Source organism: Doryrhamphus excisus, unplaced genomic scaffold (assembly GCF_030265055.1).
Source record: "Doryrhamphus excisus isolate RoL2022-K1 unplaced genomic scaffold, RoL_Dexc_1.0 HiC_scaffold_24, whole genome shotgun sequence".
Lineage (NCBI taxonomy): Eukaryota > Metazoa > Chordata > Actinopteri > Syngnathiformes > Syngnathidae > Doryrhamphus > Doryrhamphus excisus.
This window is the reverse complement of record NW_026652242.1, coordinates 1,617,000-1,642,500: the sequence shown is the minus strand read 5'-3', so window position 1 is coordinate 1,642,500 and position 25,501 is coordinate 1,617,000. Positions and strand designations below refer to the sequence as shown.

General features: G+C 46.9%; 2 protein-coding genes and 4 non-coding genes across 12 annotated transcripts in view; 4 read left to right on the top strand and 2 right to left on the bottom strand.

The window, feature by feature from the left end:
* Nucleotides 1-25,501, top strand: part of LOC131111058 (uncharacterized) — a 36,131-nt gene that overhangs the window by 4,708 nt on the left and 5,922 nt on the right. For 3 of the 7 annotated variants that reach the window (XM_058064032.1, XM_058064031.1, XM_058064033.1), the window contains exon 3: nt 16,686-18,274. The exons of 2 other annotated variants lie outside the window; for them this stretch is intronic. In XM_058064032.1, the coding sequence (XP_057920015.1) occupies nt 16,896-18,086 (1,191 nt within the window). In that variant the 5' untranslated portion in view covers nt 16,686-16,895 and the 3' untranslated portion in view covers nt 18,087-18,274. Of the gene's footprint in view, nt 1-16,247; nt 16,454-16,685; nt 18,275-25,501 lie in introns of those variants that run through there. 2 more of the 7 variants (XM_058064036.1, XM_058064035.1) reach the window with 2 other exon arrangements.
* Nucleotides 2,987-3,059, top strand: trnaf-gaa (transfer RNA phenylalanine (anticodon GAA)). Its single transcript has one exon. It is a non-coding gene; the product is annotated as a tRNA-Phe (tRNA).
* trnav-aac (transfer RNA valine (anticodon AAC)) lies at nt 18,749-18,821 on the bottom strand. The gene has a single exon. It is a non-coding gene; the product is annotated as a tRNA-Val (tRNA).
* On the top strand, nt 20,521-20,591 carry trnad-guc (transfer RNA aspartic acid (anticodon GUC)). Its single transcript has one exon. It is a non-coding gene; the product is annotated as a tRNA-Asp (tRNA).
* LOC131111057 (uncharacterized) lies at nt 21,665-24,973 on the bottom strand. Its single transcript, XM_058064030.1, has 2 exons — nt 22,730-24,973; nt 21,665-22,635 (listed from the first exon to the last, which is right to left on the bottom strand). The coding sequence occupies exons 1-2, from the start codon at nt 23,973-23,975 to the stop codon at nt 22,361-22,363; spliced, it is 1,521 nt and encodes a 506-aa protein (XP_057920013.1). The 5' UTR covers nt 23,976-24,973; the 3' UTR covers nt 21,665-22,360.
* On the top strand, nt 24,768-24,839 carry trnaq-uug (transfer RNA glutamine (anticodon UUG)). The gene has a single exon. It is a non-coding gene; the product is annotated as a tRNA-Gln (tRNA).

The following is a 25,501-nucleotide window of genomic DNA, read 5'->3' as shown; positions in this document are numbered from 1 at the left end:
GTGTACAAATACGGTCAAATCGTAACAGTTGGGATTTAACTATGCCTCTAAAGGTATGGGTTAGGGTTAGGGCTAGGGTTAGGGCTAGGGTTAGGGTTAGGGTTAGGGTTAGGGTTAGGGTTAGGGTTAGGGTTAGGGTTAGGGTTAAGGTTAGGGTTAGGGCTAGGGTTGGGTTTAGGGTTAGGGCTAGGGCTAGGGCTAGGGCTAGGGCAAGGGCTAGGGCTAGGGCTAGGGCTAGGGTTGGGGTTAGGGCTAGGGCTAGGGCTAGGGCTAGGGCTAGGGCTAGGGTTAGGGTTAGGGTTAGGGTTTAGGGTTAGGGTTAGGTTTTTGGCACTTATGGAACACATTTAGTGTGATGTGCTTTATTGCTTGGCACACACAACCATTGTTCGAAAATGCACTTTATTCACTCTCAAACACATTGTGAGCAAAGGATGATACGGCGGTTCATTGTGAGCCAGCGAATGGTGCCAGGAGGCTCAGTCCATGTGTGCCTGCCGCAACTTCGCATCCCGTTCTATCTGCAACAGTTTCATGGGGCTGAGAAGCACTGCTGTTGAGTTAGAGTGAAAATGAGAAAAAGTGTTTCACTCGCTGTGATAATGTATTTCAAGCAACCTAAAGGATTTGTGGTACAAATTATTCTCCATATAGGCACAATGTGTGCCACGTCCAAAAAAGCACTCCACTCGCTCAGAGAAGAGCGTTTTGGCACTTATGGAACACATTTAGTGTGATGTGCTTTATTGCTTGGCACACACAACCATTGTTCGAAAATGCACTTTATTTACTCTCAAACACATTGTGAGCAAAGGATGATAGGCAGGTCATTGTGAGCCAGTGGAAGGTGCCAGGAGCCTAATTCCAAATGTGCCTGGCGCAGCTTTGCATCCCGTTCTTTCTGCAACAGTTTCATGGGGCTGAGAAGCACTGCTGAAGAGTTAGAGCAAAACTGAGAAAAAGTGTTTCACTCGCTGTGATAATGTATTTCAAGCAACCTATAGGCTTTGTGGTAAAAAAATCTTCTCCATATAGGCACATGTGTGCCACGTCCAAAAAAGCACTCCACTCGCTCAGAGAAGAGCGTTTTGGCACTTATGGAACACATTTAGTGTGATGTGCTTTATGGCACATTTGTGCCACGTCCAAAAAGGCACTCCACTCGCTCAGAAAAGAAGGGTTAGGTTAGGGTTAGGGTTAGGGAAGGGTTAGGGTTAGGGTTAGGGTTTTGGCACTTATGGAACACATTTAGTGTGATGTGCTAGGGTTAGGGTTAGGGCTAGGGCTAGGGTTTAGGGTTAGGGTAAGGGTTAGGGTTAGGGTTAGGGTTAGGGTTAGGGTTAGGGTTAGGGCTAGGGCTAGGGCTAGGGCTAGGGTTAGGGCTAGGGTTAGGGTTAGACATGTAGGGCTGAGCCCCCCTGCCCCCTCTATTCGGGGGGGCAGTAGAGAATGCTCTGGCCCCCCTCCAGTTAGGACCTCCCCCCTGTCGGGACTGGGAGATGGCCCTTTGCGGTCGTGTGTCCCTCCTGCGGGCACGGGCACGACGCCTCCCGTACTGTACTAGTGTCCAACCCCCCTCCCTTGGGTCCATGTTGGTACACTGGGTATGAATTTGTATATATTTTTTTATTATTTTTTATGTTTTGTGATTTTTTTCTTGGTTTTTAGATGATTTTTTTATTTTTTTTATTTTTTTTATTTTAAAGAATGTAAAAATAAACAAGTAAACAAACACACAAACAAACAAGTAAACAAACAAACAAGTAAAGTTCTTAAACAAAAGAAGACCTTAACAGGCTTGGTGGGTGTGTCCTTGCGACGTTTCGGCCACTATGGGCCTTCTTCAGGCAAACACACCACAAATCAATTCACCCAACAAATGCAGCTGGTGTTGATCCAACAAAAGCAAAGTACAAAGTGAGGCACTTCCAACTTGCGCTCAAACTTTAAGTTGTCTAAATCAAACTTGAAAGTTTAACTTGTATTTTAACTGTACAATCTGACAGTCCTTTGCTGCCACATCATTCCAGTCGAGGATAATGGACATGACCAGGAAAATGCCAGCTGTGGGATTTCAAGCAGTGCCTTCTGAGAGAAAAGATCTGGCGCTTGAGACCAATCATCCACACAACCTAAAACGGTGCCCTGATCAGGAAAAAACTGTGACCTTGTGAGGTTTGCTGACAACGGAGGACACTCAAAAGGAGCCGGAAAAAGCAACACACTCCTCAGCCTCCCTGGGAAAGTCTATTCCAGGGTGCTGGAGAGAATGGTACAACTGTTGGTCGAACCTCTGCTACAAGAGGTCCAATGTGGTTTTCGTCCTGGTCGCGGAACACTAGACCAGCTCTGTGACAAGTTGTTGTGGCCGAGTGGTTAAGGCGATGAACTAATCCATTGGGGTTTCCTCGCGCATCAAATCCTGCCGACAACGTACAGTTTTGGGGGCACTCTTGGTGTCAAGACATCACTGATGGTGGCGATCCATGGGAAGTCATCAGACCAAAATCGTGTCACAGGATTCATAGGAATTCATGTGAGAGTGCCCCCAATTCTGCCGACAACGTGCAGTTTTGGGGGCACTTGTGGTGTCGGGACGTCTGTGATAATGGAGATCCAGGTGAAATTGCCTGGATCTTCATGGTTGCTGACTGAATTGGCAGTTTCCCTTGCATTTCAACTGAAAAACAACGGTATAATCGGCGAAGTTCTTTGCAAGTTGTTGTGGCCGAGTGGTTAAGGCGGTGGACTAGAAATCCATTGGGGTTTCCCCGCGCAGGTTCAAATCCTGCCGACAGCGTACAGTTTTGGGGCACTCGTGGTGCCAAGACTTCACTGACGGTGGCGATCCATGGCAAATCCTCAGACCAAAAACATGTCAGCGGATCCATGAAATCCTTTTCAGTCATGGTGTAAGGACGCCTGTTACAATAGAGTTCTAGGTGAAATTGCCTGCACTGGAAAAAGCAGTGCGACCACCTTCGCAGCTGAAATAGCTCAGTTGGAAGAGCGTTAGACTGAAGATCTAAAGGTCCCTGGTTCAATCCCGGGTTTCAGCACAGTCCCTCTTTACGTCCTGACTTGGCAAATAGTTTGAAGGCCTTTGCTGAAAGGACCTTCTCACATGAACTCTGACTCTCTTGAGCACTGACTTCTTATGAAGGGGTCAGCCGTGTTGTACAATCTGACAGTCCTTTGCTGCCACATCATTCCAGTCGAGGATAATGGACATGACCAGGAAAATGCCAGCTGTGGGATTTCAAGCAGTGCCTTCTGAGAGAAAAGATCTGGCGCTTGAGACCAATCATCCACACAACCTAAAACGGTGTCCTGATCAGGAAAAAACTGTGACCTTGTGAGGTTTGCTGACAACGGAGGACACTCAAAAGGAGCCGGAAAAAGCAACACACTCCTCAGCCTCCCTGGGAAAGTCTATTCCAGGGTGCTGGAGAGAAGGGTACAACTGTTGGTCGAACCTCTGCTACAAGAGGTCCAATGTGGTTTTCGTCTTGGTCGCGGAACACTAGACCAGCTCTGTGACAAGTTGTTGTGGCCGAGTGGTTAAGGCGATGAACTAATCCACTGGGGTTTCCTCGCGCATCAAATCCTGCCGACAACGTACAGTTTTGGGGGCACTCTTGGTGTCAAGACATCACTGATGGTGGCGATCCATGGGAAGTCATCAGACCAAAATCGTGTCACAGGATTCATGGGAATTCATGAGAGAGTGCCCCCAATTCTGCCGACAACGTGCAGTTTTGGGGGCACTTGTGGTGTCAGGACGTCTGTGACAATGGAGATCCAGGTGAAATTGCCTGGATCTTCATGGTTGCTGACTGAATTGGCAGTTTCCCTTGCATTTCAACTGAAAAACAACGGTATAATCGGCGAAGTTCTTTGCAAGTTGTTGTGGCCGAGTGGTTAAGGCGATGGACTAGAAATCCATTGGGGTTTCCCCGCGCATCAAATCCTGCCGACAACGTACAGTTTTGGGGGCACTCATGGTGCCAAGACTTCACTGACGGTGGCGATCCATGGCAAATCCTCAGACCAAAAACATGTCAGGGAATCCATGAAATCCTTTTCAGTCATGGTGTAAGGACGCCTGTTACAATAGAGATCTAGGTGAAATTGCCTGCACTGGAAAAAGCAGAGAACCACCTTCGCAGCTGAAATAGCTCAGTTGGGAGAGCGTTAGACTGAAGATCTAAAGGTCGAGGACAATGGACATGACCAGGAAAATGCCAGCTGTGGGATTTCAAGCAGTGCCTTCTGAGAGAAAAGAGTCTTAATCTGGCGCTTAAGACCAATCATCCACACAACCTAAAACGGTGCCCTGATCAGGAAAAAACTGTGACCTTGTGAGGTTGAAGGAAAAAAACATGTCAGGGAATCCATGAAAATTGCCTCCATTGGGGTTTTCCCGCGCATCAAATCCTGCCGACAACGTACAGTTTTGGAGGCACTCTTGGTGTCAAGACATCACTGATGGTGGCAATCCATGGGAAGTCATCAGACCAAAATCGTGTCAGGGGATTCATGGGAATTCATGTGAGATCCCCCAAAACCGTGAGCTGCAATACCACTCACGAGTTGACAAGTCTCATGGTTGCTCATAAAATTGGCAAACATTTTCCATTGCATTTCGACTGATATACAACAGCATAATCTGTGAGGTTCTGCGTTTGTGACAATTTGTTGTGGCCGAGTGGTTAAGGCGATGGATTAGAAATCCATTGGGGTTTCCTGGCACATCAAATCCTGCCGACAACGTACAGTTTTGGGGGCACTCGTGGTGTCAAGACACCTGAACAAATAGGTCAGCCAGAAGGACCACGATGGACCATCCTAAATCCCACTAAGTCGTGAGCTGGAAGGACCACAGTGGGTCATCCTGAATATCACTAAATTGGCAAGCAGTTGTCCTTGCAATTTAACCACTGGTCTTTTGGGGCAGTCATGGTGTCAGGACGCCTGTGACCACGATGGATCATCCGAAATCCCACTAAGTAGTTGTGAGCCCGAAGGGCCACAATGGGTCTTCCTAAATAAAGCTAACACAGGTTCAAACTAACCGGTTCAAATTCTGCTGACAACGTGCAGTTTTGGGGGCACTTGTGGTGTCAAGACGTCTGTGACAATGGAGATCCAGGTGAAATTGCCTGGATCTTCATGGTTGCTGACTGAATTGGCAGTTTCCCTTGCATTTCAACTGAAAAGCAACACTATAATCGGCGAGGTTCTTTGCAAGTTGTTGTGGCCGAGTGGTTAAGGCGATGGACTAGAAATCCATTGGGGTTTGGGGTTGTCAACGTACAAGGAGCCGGACAAAGCAACACACTCCTCAGCCTCCCTGGGAAAGTCTATTCCAGGGTGCTGGAGAGAAGGGTACAACTGTTGGTCGAACCTCTGATACAAGAGGTTCAATGTCCATGGCAAATCCTCAGACCAAAAACATGTCAGGGAATCCATGAAATCCTTTTCAGTCATGGTGTAAGGATGCCTGTTACAATAGAGATCTAGGTGAAATTGCCTGCACTGGAAAAAGCAGAGAACCACCTTTGCAGCTGAAATAGCTCAGTTGGGAGAGCGTAAGACTGACGATCTAAAGGTCCCTGGTTCAATCCCGATTTTGAGCCTTTGCTGAAAGAAATTTAACTTTACATCCAGCCAATGCCAGAGGAAATTAAAAGCCAAACCATCGACTGCAAGGGCACAAGTTGAGTCCACCGAGATACCAAGGTGACCCCAAAGGTAGCTCAGGTGTTTCTTTCACAGCTGTTTTTTAAACCTCGCACAGGAATCACTGAAACACAGTGAATCGTGAATCGTGGTGGAGGGGTTTGAGTGCCCGGGTGATTCGAGGGGCTATGTTTTCTGGGGCTATATGCCTCTGGTCGGGTCTTCCAAGGCAAACAGGTCCGAGGTGACAGGACAGACCAAGAGGGATTCAGAAGACCCTTATGATGACAACAAAGAGGAGGAACTGCACCTCGCCCCGTTGTGGGATACCAGGGCCTGTTCTGAATTCCGCTTTGGCCAATTGACACCACAAATGCTCAGAAGCAGTCCTCGTTAGTATAATGGACAGTATCTCCGCTTGTCACGTGGAAGACCGGGTTTTGATTCCCCAACGGGTAGTTGTTCTTTTGTATGTCACGTTGAACCTTGAGCAGGGTTGCGGTTGCAACAACCAGTCCGGGAAAACAAACCCCCCTCGAACAAGACGTCTTTTAATCATTTTCTTGAAGTGTTCAGCTGAGTTGTACAATCTGACAGTCCTTTGCTGCCAAATCATTCCAGTTGTGGATAATGGACCTGACCAGTAAAATGCCAGCTGTGGGATTTCAACCAGTGCCTACTGAGAGAAAGGAGCCTTAAGCTGGTGTAGGCCCTTTCCCTTAAATGTGAAACTAACCTCTTTTGTCCCCCTACTGTGCTCAAGTACAGTATGCAAGAAGATTTCTGCTACCTCATCCTAAGCACCGAGAAGGCCAAGGAGATGACCTGCACACAAGGAATAACTTGTTTAAGTAAACCTTTTCGACCTAGCTGACCCATCAAGAAGTCAATCTTTGTTTGCTAAATTCTCCCAGTCACCATGAGGATGTGCTGGTTTAGTGCATATGCATAGTTCCTATCGTGTAACGATGCATGGTGTGTTTGAGGGGGTGTAGCTCAGTGGTAGAGCATTTGACTGCAGATCAGGAGGTCCTGGTTCATATCCGGATGCCCCATGATGCACTGCCTTGGTTTTAGGATTATTTTATTTATTATTTACTATTTAAGAATAGTCTAAAAGTACATGGATGCGTGGCTCAAACACCCTTGAGAATTGCAACAACTTGTGGTAATGTGTCTCGAATCGGTGTAATATAACTCGATTGTTTCCGTTTTTGCATGGTTCCTTTGGTCAATCCAACTCAAGTGAGGTTGGTTTTGGTTTGTTTCTATAAAGGTATGGGAAGGTTACTGTTGTAACCCTAGATTGTATCCATTTTGGTTCCATTTTGCATGGGAGTTTATTGTTCAGTTGCATAAATATTGAAGTCAAAAGTCGATATTCCTTCTGATTATGACTTGCTAACTGCAGGCTGTATCTATGGCAATTTCGGGACCGGGGCTTCTTCATCTCTGTCCATGGCAAGGTCAAGTACAGTATGTCAGAAGTTTTTGCCTTGTGAGTTCCCCTCATTCATCAAGGGCCTGTATAGCGCAGTTGGAGCATCAGCTTTTTATTCGCAGGGTCCAGGGTTCAAGACCTGTTCAAGTGACCCCTTCCCTTAAATGTCAAACCAACCTCTTTTGTCCTCCTACTGTGGTCAAGTACAGTGGGTGCAATGAATAACGCATCTGACTACGGATCAGAAGATTCCAGGTTCAACCCCTGGGACTCGCCAACCTTTCCAATTGACCTGAGTCTAAAATTAAAGTTTTGCCTGCAGACAAATTTGGAGCAGCTGAAATGGGCAAACTGCACCTCCGAGTCCGAGTTCATGGGTTTTGCCCGGAAAAGGACGGCTCTGCTCTTCATGAGGTGGTCGGGTGTTTTGCACCAGCCTGCAGACATCCTGTACACTACCATGTCACATTGCTCATTTATAACAGTAGGAATAGAAGTAATCCTTTTGTGCAGAGCTTCGACCATGTTCAGAGGAGGCAGGGGTGTTCTGTGCTTCCATTGTCGGGGCGGCTGTGGCCGTAAGGTGGTCGGTGCTTGCCGTGGCGGTAATCTTAGAACCCATTGGTGGATACCATTGGTAAGGGATGCCGTCAAGCTGAAGATCTTTTTGGCTCATAGGACTTCAACTGACAGGGGGGGGGTTGGGGAAGCCATGGAGAATGACTTCCGGACGGCTTCGAAGAGATTCTGGACCACCATCCGGCGTCTCGGGAAAGGAAAGCATTGCCCAGTGAAGTTCTATCAACTCTAATGTAATCTGACAGTGTGTACTTCAGGACCCTACAATGCACTTGTAGGTTCTGTAGTGTAATGGTTAGCACTCTGGACTCTGAATCCAGTGATCCAAGAACCTTCTTGCCCTGCAGCAATCGAGTGTTTGGACTGTGTCTTCCTTTAACAGTAAGTGTATGATGACTTATTTACTTACTCTCCAAATCAGTGGTGACTGTGGATCAAGATGAGTTCCTCAAATGACGTGAATGTCTGTGACAGCTGATGTCAAGGATCAGCTGATCAGAAGATACTTGGTTTGTGTGCAGGGCCACAAGTCTTTCCAGTTCCAGTTAAAAGCCAGGCTCCTCATGTAGTTTCCATAAAGTACCAAGGGATTGTCCTGTTGCCCTTTTTTGAGGGCAAAAATGAGGCATTTGCAAAGTGGACCTCAGATCTGGTCACCTGAACAGGGACTCGAATCCCGGACGCTCAGATCAAAAGTTTAATGTTCAGGTGACTGGCTCAACCTTTGTCTTGTCTGACCATGAACTCTTTTTGTCCAGAAGATATTTGGATTGTCCATGTGGGCAGTTTAAGACCTCAGTCGATCTTGGAGGTGACAATTTCAGGACCACGGTTTATTCATGTCTGCAAGGTCAAGTACAGTATGCTAGCAGATTTTGCCTTGTGAGTTCTCCTCTTTCATCAAGGGCCTGGATAGCTCAGTTGGTAGAGCATCAGACTTTTAATCTGAGGGTCCAGGGTTCAAGTCCATGTTCCCTTAAATGTCAAGCCAACCTGTTTTTTCCTCCTACTGTGGTCAAGTACAGTATGCCAGCAGATTTCTGCTCCCTCGTCCTCAACAGTGAGAAGGCCAATGAGCTGACCGTGCACACAAGGAATAACTTGTTTAAGTAAACCTTTTTGACCATGCACCTTTGCCATCTTCCAGGACTGGTGCATCACACCCGAGCACCTCATGAAGACCAGAGGACAATCAGTCGTAACAATCAAGACGGGTTTGCTTTACCCTACTGGTTGTTGCAATCGTAACCCTGCTCAAGTTTCAACATGAAATTGTGACATACAAAACAGGAGCTTCCCGTCGGGAAATCACACAACTGTCTACAATTCTGAAAATTGTTGTGGTGTCGATTGGCCAAAGGGGAATTCAGAACAGGCTCGTGGCGCATGACCATTTTTGTGGTAGCTGACAACTTCAACCAGTGAAATCCATCCATTTTCTGTACCGCTTATCCTCATCAATGGACTGTATTCCACACCCGTTACCAGCATGGGGACATTCCAACCCAAGATGAGAACACATTGGGCCAGGTATAAAACAACATAGGACGTGGCACAGAAACAGCTTCCCCCTACCCCCACTTTTCGCCCAGACCACAAAAGCAGAACGCCACCTTTGCAGCTGAAATAGCTTACTTGGGAGAGTGTTAGACTGAAGTTTTAAAGGTGCTTGTTTCAAGCCCGAGTTTCAGCACAATTCCTGTCCATGTTGCGATTTTGCAAATAGTTTGAAAAGGCTCATTGGCTGGCTGAAAGGACATTAACTTCATTCTTCAAAAGGCCACCCATCCAGTCAATGTTGGAGGCGGTGACAAGCCAAATCATTGACTCCAAGCGCACAAGATGAGTCCACTGAAACATCAAGGTGAGCCCGAGGGTGGCTCAGGTGTTTGTTTCACAGCTAGCTTTTAAACCTTTAAAGCCACAATTGTGATTTCTTATTTTGTTGAAGAAAAGCCCATTATTCCCCAACAATTTTCCCTACAAAGGAGAAATATTTGTCAATTTGGACAATTGTCAATCTGCCCCCAATTTGGACACATTGTCGTGTTTCATTGTTTGGTAACTGCTTTGTGACTTCGCCAGTCCCCTTAAAAGCCCCTTCTTTCAGGTTTCCACAGTGTAGTGGTTATCACGTTTGCCTCAAACGCAAAGGGTCCCTATATCCAAACTGGGTGGAAACATGGCCTTTCAATTCCTTCTTTTACAAAAAAATCAAGGTGACAAAGAGCACAAGAGAACAAGGATATCTGCTTGATCTCTGAAGGTGTGTACACGAGCATCTGTCCCTAGTTTGGACACACAATCCATATTTCCCAGATGACTGATCGGGTGCATCACAGGCCTGCACGAAGGGGCTTTTAGGAAGGAGGTGGCCGCTGTGGTGTCGTTGCGTGCAAACAACATCCTCATCCTCGACACAGCGAAGACCAAGGAGGTGAATAATCGTCGGTTCTGTCCGCTTAGACTGGCATGATTTCACCAGTACTGTTGAAAGCCTGGCCACTCGTGTGGTTTCCTTCACGCAGTGGTTCACCTAACACTGACGACAGCCCTTCACCGACGCTGTGGATTAGTTGGTCAAAGTTCCTGTCTTGTAAACAGGATACCCTAGGTTCAAATCCCAGCAGTGCCTTGTCGGTGTTTCTGCGACTCCTTTGCTGTTTTTTTCTCTCCAACATGTCAAGTAAATGTTTTGAATCAGATGTCTTGTTCTGTTGAAGAAATACCCATCATTTCTGATGTCATATGTAGTATACATGTCATATGTACTACAATGCTCTCAAAGGCAAAACCATTGTGAATTTGGACATTTGTGGGGCTAAGAAAATAGACCACAGAGGTTGGGGTTTAACATTTAAAGGAAGGGGCCCACAACTCACCGCCTGAACAGATCTTGAACCTTGGACCCTCAGATTAAAAGTCTAATGCTCTATGAACTGAGCCGGCTAATTAATTCATGGCTAAAGGCAAATGCACCCGATCAGTCATCCGGGAAATATGGATTGTGTGTCCAAACTGGGGACAGATGCTCGTGTGCACACCTTCAGAGATCAGGCACATATCCTTGTTCCCATTCGTCACCTTGATTTTTTTTTGTAAAGAATTGAAAGGCCATATTTCCACCTATTCGACCGAGGCCAAAGACAAATCCGATCTATAGTCATTACCTGCCCAAAGTCAGTTCCCTGAACAGGTATGGAACCTGTGCCGCGGCAGTGAGAGCACTGACTCCCGACCACTAGACCACCAGGGACGGTATTCTGGCTGCACTCAGAAAGGTCCTGACAGTGTGTCCATCAAAAGAACCCAAATAGTTATGAGACCTTCGCTGCCTACAGTACAACAGCAGGGGAATTAGCTCAAATGGTAGATCTCGCTTTGCATGTGAACGGTAGTGGGATCGATACCTGCATTCTCCAAGGAATCCTTTGTTTTATAATAGAATAGATGTTGGGATCAGAAATGAGTCCAGGATCAGTCCCTCAGCATCCTCAGTCAGTGAGTAAATTACCAAGTCCCAATCCCAATTTTGACGTCATAAACAGCCACAGATATCAATCAAAACCCAGTCCCAATTACATTCTCCTGCCAAGCACCTTGTCTTATTGTGTAGGCAAGTGGTGCAATGGATAAAGCATCCGGCTACAGATCAGAAGATTCCAGGTTCAACTCCTGGCTCGCTCGGCAACCTTTCCAAAATAAAATGCAATTTTGCCTGCAAATGGGCAAACTGCACCTCCAAGTTCATGGATTTCGCCCGGAAAGGACAGCTCTGCTCTTCATGAGGTGCTCGGGTGTGTTGCACCAGCCTGAAGACGTCCTGTACACTACCATGTCACATTGCTTATTTATAACTGTAGGAAAGAAAAGTATTCCTTGTGTGCAGAGCTTCGACCATGTTCAGAGGGAAGCAGGGGTGTTCTGTGCCTCCATTGTCGAGGTGGCTGTGTCCGTAAGGTGGTCGGAGCTTGTCGTGGCGGTTATCCTAGAACCCATTGGTGGATACCATTGGTGAGGGATGCCGTCAAGCTGAAGGAGTTCTGTTAGGCCTTTTTGGCTTATGGGACTTCAGCTGACAGGAACCGACAGGCCAAGCGGTCCGTGGCATTCGCTGAGGCAAAAACTCTGACATGGGAGGAGTTTGGAGAGGCCATGGAGAATGACTTCCGGACGGCTTCGAAGAGATTCTGGACCACCATTCGGCGTCTCGGGAAAGCAAAGCAGTGCACAGTGAAGTTCTATCAACTCTAATGTAGTCTGACAGTGTGTACTTCAGGACCCTAAAATGCGCTTGCAGGTTCCATGGTATAATGGTTAGCACTCTGAATCCAGTGATCCAAGTTCAAGTCTTGGTGGAACCTACTTGCCCTGCAGCAATCGAGTGTTTGGACTGTGTCTTCCTTTAACAGTAAGTGTATGGTGACTTATTTACTTACTCTACAAATCAGTGGTAACCCTGGATCAGGATGAGTTCCCCAAATGACTTGAATGTCTGTGACAGCTGATGTCAAGGATCAGCTGGCAGCATGTGAGGAAGATACTTGTTTTGTGTACGGGGGTACACTAGTCTTTTTGTCCAGAAGATATTTGGCTTGTCCATGTAGGCAGTATAAGACCTCAGTCCATCTTGGAGGTGGCAATTTCGGGGCCGTACTATTTTTTTTTACCTTTCCCCGGGCGGTTGGCAGCCTTGATGGGGGTGTTTCACAGTTGACTGGGTTGTGCGCTGTTGGTTATGGGGCCCGGGGAGTTTTAGGCCTGGGCTTTTGTCACCGCCATGCTGTTTTCCTTGTGGTGGTGTACTGTTGGTAATGAGGGCTGGGGTGTTGTCGACATGGGCTTTTGTTGTTCCTTCACAGTCCGCATTCTCTGCACTTGTGGTCTAAATTTTGGGTAGAGGATAATGGGGTCCACTGCCCCCATTGATCTGCTCCTTGCAGTCTTGGTGACCAAGGTGTTTGTTGCCGCTCTGTTTTGACATGCTGTTTTCTCTACCTCTCCCTGGTCTTTCTGCAGCCTTGTCAAGGGTGTTTCACACGTGGGTGCGTGATCACCCACCTGTGGATGGGGTCCACTCTCTGGTGGGTTGTCACCATGAGCTTTTGTTGTTCCTGGAGCACATAAAGAAGAGTGGTCAATACAGGGGTTGAACCTTGGCGTTATTAGCACCACACTCTGACCAACTGAGCTAACCGACCACAGGTGGTGGTGTACTGATCGTTGCTCATGGTCGAAATTTGTGTTCCAGGACAATGGGGTCCACCTGCCCCCGTTTGTCTTTTCCATGCAGTCACGGTGGCCGAGCGGTTAAGGCGTTGGACTCGAAATCCAATTTGGTCACTTATGAACTTTTTTTCCCCATTGGCAAACTATTATTGTGTCCGTGCCAGATACACAGGATTTCCTTTTCTACTAAAGGCACCATTGTCAAGTTTGCATGCTTTGCAGGCACTATGCTTGAGTTGTTAAATTACATGCCTAGGAAAGAGGGGCTCGTTGGTTCCAAGTCCAGTAGTCCTCTACTGGTATTTCCATGACTCTGGTTTTCATACTTTTTATCAGAGGTCATCTTAAGGTACAAAGACTGTTTTCTGGAGAAATGCAAGACCCCATGGTGCGATTGGTCTTCTTTGTACACTTTTCAGCAGCAGACATGTTAAAAAGCACCCCTGGTTTACTGCCCAGGAGCAGAAGCCTCAGACACTTTAGAATGGGGGTGACGCCACTTCAAGACGCAAGAAGCTGTCAGAAGTGTGACACTTGTGTTGGAGCCCTTGCATTCTTCCCAATTTGCAACCCTTTGTATCGGTGCCAAATGTACGGGATTCCCCCCTGCTGACTAAATGACACACGACTTATGGTGGAGCCTGTGCAGGTCTTCCTGGTCCACCACAGAGAAGGAAGTCGACAGCAACTGTGCAAAGGCGCTGTATAAAGGGTGATGTTCTGAGGCACACTCACAAAGAAGCCGTCGCATACAGTGGAACAAGTCCAGCTTGATGACTATACTGTTGTTGTAGGAGGTTCTTGATGCACATGTATTCAACAGGTTCCCAGATGTGGCCTCAGTAACAATTGTGTCAGTTGTTTGCCATGCATCCCAGTTGAGATGTTCCTCTGCAGAAGAGCCTGAAACCCTGAACGGTGCAAAGCAATCTCTGAGAAACACAAATAACAGTGCACATGTGAAATAATGACACTTAATAGAGTTAATTTTTGATTAAACATTTGTGGTTAAAGTGATGAAGTCTTATCTGTCAACCCACTGAAAGCACGCAGCATGTTCAACTTTGATATCTGCCCACAGAAGAACAAGTTCAAGTCCAGGTGGAACCAACTTGCCCTGCACAATTCAAAACATTTATTTGAAATGTTGAAGAAAAAAAAACAGCAAAGGAGTTGCTGAAACACCAGCAAGGTACTGCTGGATTTGAATCCAGGATCTCCTGTTCACCAGACAGGCACTTTGATCAACTAAGCCACAGCTCTGGTGAAGAGGTGTCTTCAGTGTTAGGTGAACCACTGCATGAACGAAACGACACGAGTGGCCAGGCTTTCAACAGGACTGGTGAAATCTTAAAAAAATGGTTAGATCAGTCGGTAGAGCATGGGCGTCTTAATCTCAGCGTTGTGGGTTCGAACACTACGTTTGCAGATCAGCACTTTTGTGGATACATTTGAAAGATATCTTTCTCTTTGTCAGAGGACCTCACAAGGTCACAGTTTTTTCCTGATCAGGGCATCCAGGTTCTGTCCCTTTTGCTGCTGTGCAATGTAAATTTCCTCACTGAGGGACGAATAAAAGTACATCTAATCTAATCTACAATTCTGAAAATTGTTGTGGTGTCGATTGGCCAAAGGGGAATTCAGAACAGGCTCGTGGCACATGACCGTTTTTGTGGTAGCTGACAACTTCAACCAGTGAAATCCATCCATTTTCTGTACCGCTTATCCTCATCAACGGACTGTATTCCCCACCCGTTACCAGCATGGGGACATTCCAACCCAAGATGAGAACACACTGGACCAGGAACACAGCAACACACGTGGCACAGACACAGTTTGACCCTGACCGCCCCGACTGAAAAAGCAGACCACTGCCTTTACAGCTGAAATAGCTCACTTGGGAAAGCGTTTGACTGACATTCAAAGGGTCCATGGTTCAAGCCCAGGTTTGAACACAATCCCTGTTTCTGTTGCGACTTTTCAAATAGTTTGAAAAGCCTCATTGGCTGGCTGAAAGGACCTTAATTTCATTCTTCAAAAGGCCACCCATTCAGACAATGTTAGAGAAGGTTACAAACCAAATCATTGACTCCAAGCGCACAAGTTGAGTTGAATCGTTTACCACTGATATGTGTTTGAACTCAAATCTACAAGTAAACTAGGAATCTTACTCTGACTCTTAGAGAAGACACTGTGCACTGTTGTGATTTTTTTGACGGACATGAATTAGGAACCAAATGGTCCTTCGACTTCGACCTGCAACACAATTCCACTGTGCCTATGCAGGCATTGGTGGATCAGTGGTAGAGTTCTCGCCTGCCATGCCACGACCTGGGTCCGATTCCCAGGCAATGCAACAGGGCTGTTATTATACCTTTCATTGGTGAAAAAAGTGCCAAGACCGTTTTTCGGGACCAACACATGACCTCTGAATTCGATCAGAAAAGTCGATCATCTCTACCTGAGACTTGATTATCTCCAAAATTCTGTCAAAAGTGGCATTCTCAGCCACAGCGTGTTGGAGCCCGCAACCTCAATGAGACGCCGTGGAACACTCAGATGTACTCACTCGCCCCAAACCAACAAGACCTTCGATAGCTCAGTTGGAAGAGTGGGGGACTGTAGTGGTTCAAGCTTGCATCCTTAGGTCGCTGGTTCAAGTCGGGCTCGAAGGACAAGCTGTTTGCTCTTGTCTGAAGGACCTCAGAGGAAGTGTGCTGGGCTCATAACCCAGAGGTCAATGGATCGAAACCATCCTCTGCCATCTGCATATCCTTATTCCCATTTGTCACCTTGCTTTTTTTGTAAAAGTAGTAATTGAACGGCCATGTCTCCACCCAGTTTCAAACTGGAGACCTTTTGCGTGTTATGTGATAACCACTACACTGTGGAAACCGGGGGAAAGGGACTGCCGAAGTCACAAAGCAGTTGCCGAACAATGAAACAAGACAATGTCTCCAAAGTGGAGGCAGATTGACAATTGTCCAAATTGACAAAGATTTCTCCTTTGTTGGGAAAATTGTAGTTCATTTTACATGTTCCAGAAATAATGGGCTTTTCTTCAACACTCCAGCAAAGGAACCAAAATAGTTCTCTGCCAACGCTGCAACATCAAGCGATCTAGCCCAAATGGTAGTGTGCTCGCTTTGCATGCGAGAAATCCTTTGATTTTTGTTGATGTTCTCTTGACTAATCAAATCAACAATATTTGTATAGCACTTTTCCTGCAAATACATGCAACACAAAGTGCTTTACAGAATTAAAAACAATTAAAAAGAAAAAAAATTAAAAGAAAAAAAAACCCAAATACTAAGAATGTACTGTTATCACATTTATTTTTGCATTTTTCAAGACAAATCTTAGTTAATCACACACTCTCACGCTGCCCCCTTGTGGCCAAACTTGAGATAGCTTTCGTTTTTGCCCAAACATGTTCCAGCTACTCAGTCTGCACACAGCCACCACACAGTGCACATCAGTGACGGTTCATCTGCAGTTTTCAGCCTTGGGGTATCTTAGTCCGTAAGTTTTGAAGTTTTATATGTGTTTCTGCAAATATGAGTGTTTAATAAAACGTAAACTAGCATTTTGAGCTACAGTTGAATGTGAATGCTATGCTAGATTTGCACATGTGACTGTTAGCTAGGCTAAACGTTTTCATTTTGAGTTTTTTATACTTTCACTTTGCATTTTCTTTCATTTTTGATGAAGCCTGTACACATTGCTGATACACTGTTTTATTTGTGTATTACAGTTTTACAACTTGTTACAAGAGATTACTGCCTGCAAGCCAAGTAAAGCTCTAAGAACATACATGGCCACGGAGTATTTCTTTGGTTGTTTGCTATCTGTCTAGCCTTGGTAGACGTCACACCATCATGAGGACAGAATAGTAAAAGGACTGTTACACAGCGGGCTAAAACACCATCTGCTGTTACTAAAGCACGTGTCCAGACGATACAAGATGGAGCAGCAAAACGAGTCGGACCAGCCGCAAAAGCTCTACGACACCAGGTCAGTCGCCTCAAAAACAAAGACTTCAAGGTCCAGCAGGTCCTCAACCAGCTCCGCAGCCACCAAAGCAAGGGCTAGTGCTGAAGCAGCCTTGGTGGAGGCGAAATATGCAGCCCGAGAAGCAGAAATGATGAAAGTAAAGGCTAAAATAGAGGCTGAAGCAGCACAACGCAAAGCAGAACTGGAGGCCAGTCTGTATGTGCTAAAGATCGAGAGAAGTGCCACGGCAGCCGCAGCTGAAGCAGCAGTCTATGAAGGCGCAGCAGCAGTGGAAGGCAGCTCTCTCGAAGACCTGGCACAGATCCCTCCAGAGGACACCGCTCAACACACCAGCGAGTATGTGAAGGCTCACTACGTGACACCCGACGCTCAGCAGCCAGCTCCGGTCCCACAGCAGCCACTCACCACATCCACGCCAGCACCACGAGCATCATTACCAGCACCACCATCTTCAGTCCAGTGGTATCCGCTCCCCGGCACCGTCACAAACCAGCCTACGACCTTTGTTAATGGTGAGGTTATGTTTGATTACAATCAAAATAGGTCCTCACATTGTCCTCCTGCTCCAGTGTCTCACACAGCTAGCCTCAGAGACTATCCTTGTGAACCAGCACAAATGACTGATCTTACTAAACATCTCGTTAGAAGAGAACTTGTGAGCTCTGGACTTTTGAAATTTGATGACTGTCCAGAATACTACTGGGCCTGGAAAACCTCTTTCGAGGATGTGATTAGAGGGCTTAATTTAACAGCTAGAGAAGAGCTTGATTTACTGTTAAGGTGGCTCGGCCCCGAGTCTTCCACACAGGCTATGCGTATCAGGTCCGCACATGTTCACAACATTACAGCAGGAGTAGCTTTGGTGTGGGAGAGGTTAGATGATAACTATGGCTCACCAGAGGTCATTGAGAATGCTCTTTTGTCAAAACTAGAGAACTTCCCTAAAATCTCGAACAAAGATAATCAGCGTCTCAGAGAGTTAGGGGACATTCTTTTGGAGATTCAGGCAGCTAAGGCAGAGGGATATCTGCCTGGTCTAGCTTATCTTGACACAGCTAGGGGGGTAAATCCTATTGTCGAGAAGCTTCCCTACGGTCTGCAAGAACGCTGGATATCACTCAGGTCTATGTACAAAGAATAACACAGGGTTTCCTTTCCACCATTCACTTACTTTGTAAGTTTTATATCCAGGCAAGCAAAAACCCGAAACGATCCAAGTTTTGCGTTCTCATCGAACTGCGCTGTAACTCAGACAAAACATGAAAGATATGCAAAACAATATAACAATCCCAAAACAGTTTCAGTGAGAAAAACAGAGGTAACAGCAAAACCTACAAGTAACAGTGTTAAAGAAAAGAAAACAGATGAGCCAGCAGATCAATGCCCAATACATAACAAGCCACACCCCTTATCAAAATGTCGTGGGTTTAGGGTCAAACCATTAGATGAGAGAAAAGCTTATCTAAAAGAAAACTCAATCTGTTTTCGCTGTTGCGCTACCACAAAACATGTAGCCAAAGACTGTAAAATAGCTGTGAAATGCAAAGAGTGTGGCAGCGACAGGCAGCAGTTTTATTGATACATCTGAAAGATATCTTTCCTGTTGAAAATTGTTCAACATGCAGAAAACATTTCATTCCAAATACACAAAAACAAATCTTCTGACCAAAGGCCTGGGGGCTCACTTCGTAGGGCATCAGACTCTGAGTATCAAGAGTTCAAGTCCCTTCAGAGATCAAGCACATGTCCTTGTTCCTATTTGTCACCTTGACTTTTTTTGTAAAAGAAGGACTTGAAAGGCCATGTTTCCACCCAGTTTCGACCTGGGGACCGTTTGCGTGTTAGGCAAATGTGATAACCATTACACTATGGAAACCTGAAGGAAGGGGCTTTTAAGGGGACTGGTGAAGTCACAAAGCAGTTGCCAAACAATGAAACGCGACGATGTGTCCAAAGTGGGGGCAGATTGACAATTGTCCAAATGGACAAAGATGTCTCCTTTGTAGGGAAAATTGTTCCAGAAATAATGGGCTTTTCTTCAACAAAACAAGACATCACAATCGCGGCTTGAAAGAAACACCTTAGCCACCCTCGGGGTCACTTTGATATCTCGATGGACTCAACTTGTGCCCTTGGAGTCAATGGTTTGTAAATAGGCTTGTAACCTCCTCTAACCTTGTCTGGATGGCTGGATGTCTGGCCTTTTGAAGAATGAAGTTAAGGTCCTTTCAGCCAGCCAATAAGCATTTTCAAACTATTTGCCAAGTCACAAAATAAACAGGGATTGTTCTGAAAACCGGGCTTGAACCAGGGACCTTTAGAACTTCAGTCTAACGTTCTCCTAAGTGAGTATTTGTCAGGTTCAAACTCCTGTGACACTTGTAAAAACACTTAAATACAAAAATACAGAAGAGACAGACAACAATATTCAAAGTTTCTCGCAGCGAGGTGAGTGAAACCACATACCCAGTGACATGCCGCTCCACTCTGAATATGCAGTTCACACTCCCCTCTTTTTATTCTCTTTCGGGGGTCCCTACTACATGGTCGTGCAGGGTGGAGAAGACAGTTGCACGAGCTGTAGTTGTTTGTCTATGTGCGTGTGTGTATGTGAGAGCAATTACTTTTAATGTTTTATGAGTTCTTATCTTAACACATTCTTGCAGGATTAACATGAGCATCTGCAGAGTCGCTGTTGGTGCATCCAAGCACCTCCAGGACCTGGGGGTCGCTGAGGGGTCTCTGATCAGGGTCACAGGAACATTCCTTCTTCAGCACATTCAAACACTTTCTATTGTCTAAGCAAATGGATATAAGGGTGATAACTAACAAAATAATACCTGTATCTACATTTTATTCTAACACTCGCCCGATATGCGCTCCGCAGCGCCTTGTCATTCCAGCCGCTCTCTGTCGCTATCCAATCAACTCGACAACCGGCTGCGGGAGCGCAGCACACAGCAGAGGCAAATCCCTCCTCCTTGGGCTCTTCCGGCACCACTCCTCCCTCCCTGCTCCAGCAGTGGCTGTGCCTGTACTGTGGGAGTCCTACACACAATTTCCCGCTGTCCAGTTCGCCCAGCACGCCAACGCTCTCCCTCCACCAGGGATATTCCCCAGCTGCTGGCACTGCCCGCTCCAACCACACCGGCTGCGTCATCCGCTTTGGCGGGCCGACTTCAGGTGGAAGGTACGATATCCTGGGCGGGGGAAGCTTCTCCTACCACAGCATTAATTGACTCTGGGGCGGACGAGAACTTCATTGATTGATTGAGCGGACTGGTTCTCTCAACATTCCTACTGTTGAGCTTGTCCCCCACAAGAATGTCTGCTCGCTAGATGAACATCACCTGGCATGCATTACGCATCAGACGTGCACCATATCCTTGGTGCTGCCGGGTAACCACCACAAGGTCACAAATTTTTTTCTTATGCCCTCTCGCTCAGCTCGGTTAGTAGTCGGCCTCCCCTGGCATCCCGTGCGTGTGTTGTGATGTTTTGTCATTCAGCGCCACTTTGCAGGGGCACATCCACTCAACAATTTAATTTGTTCTCCAACAGTGTTTCCCAACGTGGCATTGGTGGTTCAGTGGTAGAATTCTCACTTGTCAAGCGGGAGGCCCGGGTCCGGTTCCCGGCCAATGCAGTATATCTCAGCTTATACCTTTCTTTAGAGCTCATGTTGAAAAAGTACAAAGGCTCTTTTCCTGCGAAAGGGCAGTATTCAGAATGACACCTGAAACGTAACAGACCGGACCACCCGAGAGTTAAGGTGGACAGCACTTAGTGAAACCTTACTGCAGTCATGCTGTTGTACTCCCTGTCGCGCAATTGGTCAGCACGTTTGGCTGTTAACTGAGAGGTTGGTGGTTCGAGCCCACCCAGGGACTCTCAATTCACACACGTGTTGGACTTTGGACTCCCTCCCTTGTATGAACATTTTTCCCCATTGGCGAACTATTTTTGTGTTGGTACCAGATGAACTGCTGGCACTGTGGCTAAGCTGGTCAAAGTGCCTGTCTAGTAAACAGGAGATTGTGGGTTCAAATTCCAGCAGTGCCTGGGTGCTTGGTCAGTGAAACTTTGGCAGCTGATTTGTGAACCATGTACTTCTTTTTGTCACTTGCCCTTCAAGAACGAATTGACGTTGCATCCACAGCTGACGTGATTGTTGTGGATCCCATTACGCCAGAAGGTGCTTGAATCCAAAGAGTATGACATTGTGATGTTTTGTCATTCAGCGCCACTTTGCAGAGGCTCATCCACTTGACAGTTGAATTTTGTTCTCTTACAGTGTGTCCCCACGTGACATTGGTGGTTCAGTGGTAGAATTCTCACTTGCCAAGCGCGTGCCGCGCTTGTGTTGTTGACATTTGCTGCCAGCCAATCAGGATGCGAGACAGATGTCAGACAAGCAGAGAGACTTTGGAGAAATGAAGTCAGGTGTCCGAATCCCGTCTAAGCATCAGTCAAGTCACCATTTTCTTCTCCACAATATATATTTTTTCCAATTAATCCCTATATGATTACACACTATTCCTATCAGGCTTATATTGATACCAGTGCTTGAAATAAAACACAAAATCAATGCAATGTAACAAAGAATATTTATTCATCAGGTTGCCATGCCACACTCAAAAACACTCTCAGAAATAAAAAATGAATACTAATCACAAGCTATGAATAATAAAAAAAAATGTTCATTTATTTTGCTGCCGTTGTTTCTCCTTTTCATAAAAAGGAGAGGCCTGGAACCCCCTCCAGCTCATCTCTCTTTCCATCCCGTTCTCTCTATAGATAGAGAAGACTTTGGCAGGGCAGTAGATGTACTTCCCTGCTTGCCCTGGAAAGCCAGTGTGGATGTGGGGGCTGTTCGGATCCTGCTTTAGCTGCATCCTGCAGAACCGGCACTTTCGGACAGGGGGTGGAGGAGATTCCTCCCCCTTCCTCTTCTTCTGCTTTTTTCCCCTCCACCCTCTTTCTTGTATCATCGAGCTCTCGCTGGAAGAAGTCTGTTTGACTGAACTTTTGTTTGACTGGGTTTGTCAGACCTTCTGCACCATATTTTTGGAAAACTTTTGTGGGGCAATAAAAGTATCTGACACGGCCCCGCTGATAAAAGTCATGTATTGATGTCCCATCCCCTTGATATTTTGATTTTGGTTGACGACAGCACAGACATGTTTTTGTTTGAGTTTTTTTGACACGGGAGGTGGTTGCTCCTGCTCCAATGGGGTATGAGCAGGTGGTGGTGGTGGTGGTGATGGTGGTGGTGGTGGTGATGGTGGAATGACCATAGCTGCAGGCAGTGTCACGACAGGCACAGCAGAGGTAGTGCTTAGCAACTGCCAAAGCTGCTGTGTATGTTGCAGCTTCTCTGGGCTGGTATTTAGTGAAGATGATGTATTGAGAAATTTACTGTTGTGTATTATGTATTTGGGAATATGCAATTTTGATGTTGGATGCAGCATGCTGTTGGGGTCTTTGCTGGACAAGAGTGCCATACTCCCGAACCACAAGCTTGATCATGTCCTCGTGCCCGCGGTGTTTATTAAGGAGCTCGTCAATTGCCGACTTCTTTGGAGACGGCCAGCGCTTGTGGTCCAACACAAATACTCTCCCTCCAGTCTTCACTGGTCCAGTGCGGGCAGCAGTCGGAGAACATTGGATGGGTAATCTTCTTGTGGGCTCTAGGCAAAGAAAACCAAGAGATACACATTTGTTATTTGGTTCAAACAAGATGCAACACTATTAGAACAAGGGGACACATGATTAGGTTTTTACCTGGCTGTGGCTGAAGCTCAGTAACAGAAGCTTTATTGTCCAAGTCAGATGCTGGGATAGGGGCCACACGACTAGACGTAGTCACAGTAGCAGTTTGAAGAGGGTGAACAAAGCTGAAAAGCCTGGTGGGAGGTGTGGAGGAAGGCTGCACTGGGTCTGCTCCCTGATCAGGCAGGATGCCTGGAGAAGGAGCACTTGTGGCGTGGCCGGGGTCCTTCTTGGTTATATGTTTGTCCCAGTCTAAAGGGACCGGACAACATTCTGGCTCCCTGTACTCCAGGCCAAACCTCTCCCCGGTGTCTTCAGCTGCCAGACGAAGAGCAGGGTACTTTTCTTCGCCAAAGACCCGTCTGGAAACAGCATTCAGGGAGCATATCAGTGCAGGGTTGAAAACAGGCGGGAGAGAAACGCCTGGCAGTTTCAGGTCCAGCAGACGCTGATAGTTCCAGCGACACACTCCTGTCATGGCCTGGGCCTGGAACAGCTCTGGGGAGACCTGCGTGCCGGTCACCCATTTGGCCTGGTGAAAGTGGTAGCCCTCCTGCTGCGACGTGCCTCTGATGGGGATCCAGACGGGGACTGCTGCACGCTCACCTGGCACGTGGTTTAACTGTATCGTTCCTCCACGGCGGTACAGTATGCCCCCTTCCACCTCAGGATCACTGAGGCAACCGCGCAGAATGTGGACTCGTTGGATCCTCCATCTCTTTAGCATGGAGGGCTTATAAAGAGGGATGCCATTCGGATCTGTGGTCAGGTGAAAGTGCTTCAACACCCCTTCCACTCTCTGAATAAGCGTCCCGGGCGGAGGAATCTTTATCCTGCAGTGCTCACGAATATGCTGCTTGGTGGGATTTGCAGGCTGGATGCCACAGAAGACGTATGCATCCTGGAGCCTCTGCAGGTCTTCCTGGTCCACCACAGAGAAGGCAGCCGACAGGAACTGTGCGAAGGTGCCGTATAACGGGTGATATTCTGAGGCACACAGATGTGGCCTCAGTAACAATTGTGTCAGTTGTTTGCCATGCATCCCAGTTGAGGTGTTTCTCCGCAGAAGACTCTGCAACCCTGAACGGTGCGCAGCAATCTCTGAGAAACACAAATAACATATGAAATAATGACACTTAATAGAGTTAATTTCTACCTGAAGTTCAGGATGGATGTGGTGGGTGGGTGTAGCAGAAGCGGCCACAGCGCCACTCATGGACAAAAGTATATTACATTCATAGTGGCCTTTCTCTCTCATTGGAAATGAATGGGGAAAATTTAGCTCGTTTCAGCTGAACTATCCCCGCCAGCCGCGCGGGAGACCGGGGTTCGATTCCCCGACGGGGAGTTCCTCTTTTGTATGTCACAATGTCAACAAACAAACCCTTCTCATTAGAACAAAACCTCTCTTAATCTTCTTCTCAAGATGTTCAGGTGTCTTGTACAATCTGACAGTCTTTTGCTGCCAAATCATTCCAGTCGTGGATAATGGAGCTGACCAGGAAAATGCCAGCTGTGGGATTTCAACCAGTGCCTCCTGAGCGTAAGGAACCTTAATCTGGTCAGTTGACAGCTCAGCCCCTCTCTTCACCCGCCTGATCAGAACATGCGGACGCAGGTCTGACGACACAACTGCAAAGTCGATCATAGACCTGCAGCCAAGGGTGTCCTGGTGCCAAGTGCACTTATGGACATCCCTATGTTCGAACATGGTGTTAGTTATGGACAAACTGTGGTTCGCACAGAAGTCTAATAACATCACACTGCCCGGGCTCAGATCAGGGAGGCCGTTTCTCCCAATCACGCCCCTCCAGGTCACACTGTCATTGCCCACATGGACGTTGAAGTCTCCCAGTAGAACGACGGAGTCACCAGGACTCCAAAAAGACCGGGTACTCCGCACTGCCGTTTGGCACGTACGCACAAATGACAGTTAGGACCTTTTCCCCAGCCCGAAGGCGTAGAGAAATTACCCTCAGTGAAGTTATATCAACGCTAATGTAATCTGACAGGATGTACTTCAGGGCCCGGCGCTGTCTGTACCCTTGCAGGTTCCGTGGTGTAATGGTTAGCACCCCGGACTTTGAATCCAGTGGTCTAAGTTCAAGTCTTGGTGGAACCAAGGGATTGTCCTGTTGCCCTTGTATTTTGAGGGCAAAAAGGAGACGTTTGCACCGTGTGCCACCGCACCACCACCAGAGGTCAGCCCTGAGTATCGGCCGGAAGAAGGCATCCATCTGTAAAGTAGAATTACACCAAGAGATATTAATGCCGGGTTGTACCAATCGGGCACCTGTGGAAACGGTAATGCACATAAATTTACCTTTCGCCAGTGTGCTGCTGAATATGGGCTTACCTTTGACCTCTGTAACCTCGGGGTGCGCTATGGCGAATGGCCGACAATTAGCCGAGGCTGCTTCTGGAGCAGTGGATGTATTCATCAGGGACACTCGGCGGAAATCACAGCGGGAACTATTTGCAATAAGGAGCCCACTCCCAGGCGCGCTAAAAAATTTGTTTTCCTTGTTTTAGCTTGTTCCACCATCAAAAGCCAATTGTTAAACTGTCCCGAAATACCTGTCAAGAGCACAAACAAGGTGTCCACCAGGTACCCACTTATCGCCCTCAGACCCCAGCGTACCGATTGAGTCTGCTTCGGGGTACATAAAATTAAAAAAAACATAAAATATTGCAATGGTGTCCAGTGGCCGGTAAGCTCAGTTGGTCAGAGCGTGGTGCTAATAACGCCAAGGTCACGGGTTCAACCCCCATACTAGCCACTCT

Coding starts and splice junctions, on each gene's coding strand:
- LOC131111057 (XM_058064030.1), bottom strand. CDS start 23,975: ATGAGAGAGAAAGGCCACTATGAATGTAATATACTTTTGTCCATGAGT. Junction 22,636..22,729: donor TGAGCTTCAGCCACAGCCAG/GTAAAAACCTAA, acceptor TTCTTTGCCTAG/AGCCCACAAGAAGATTACCC.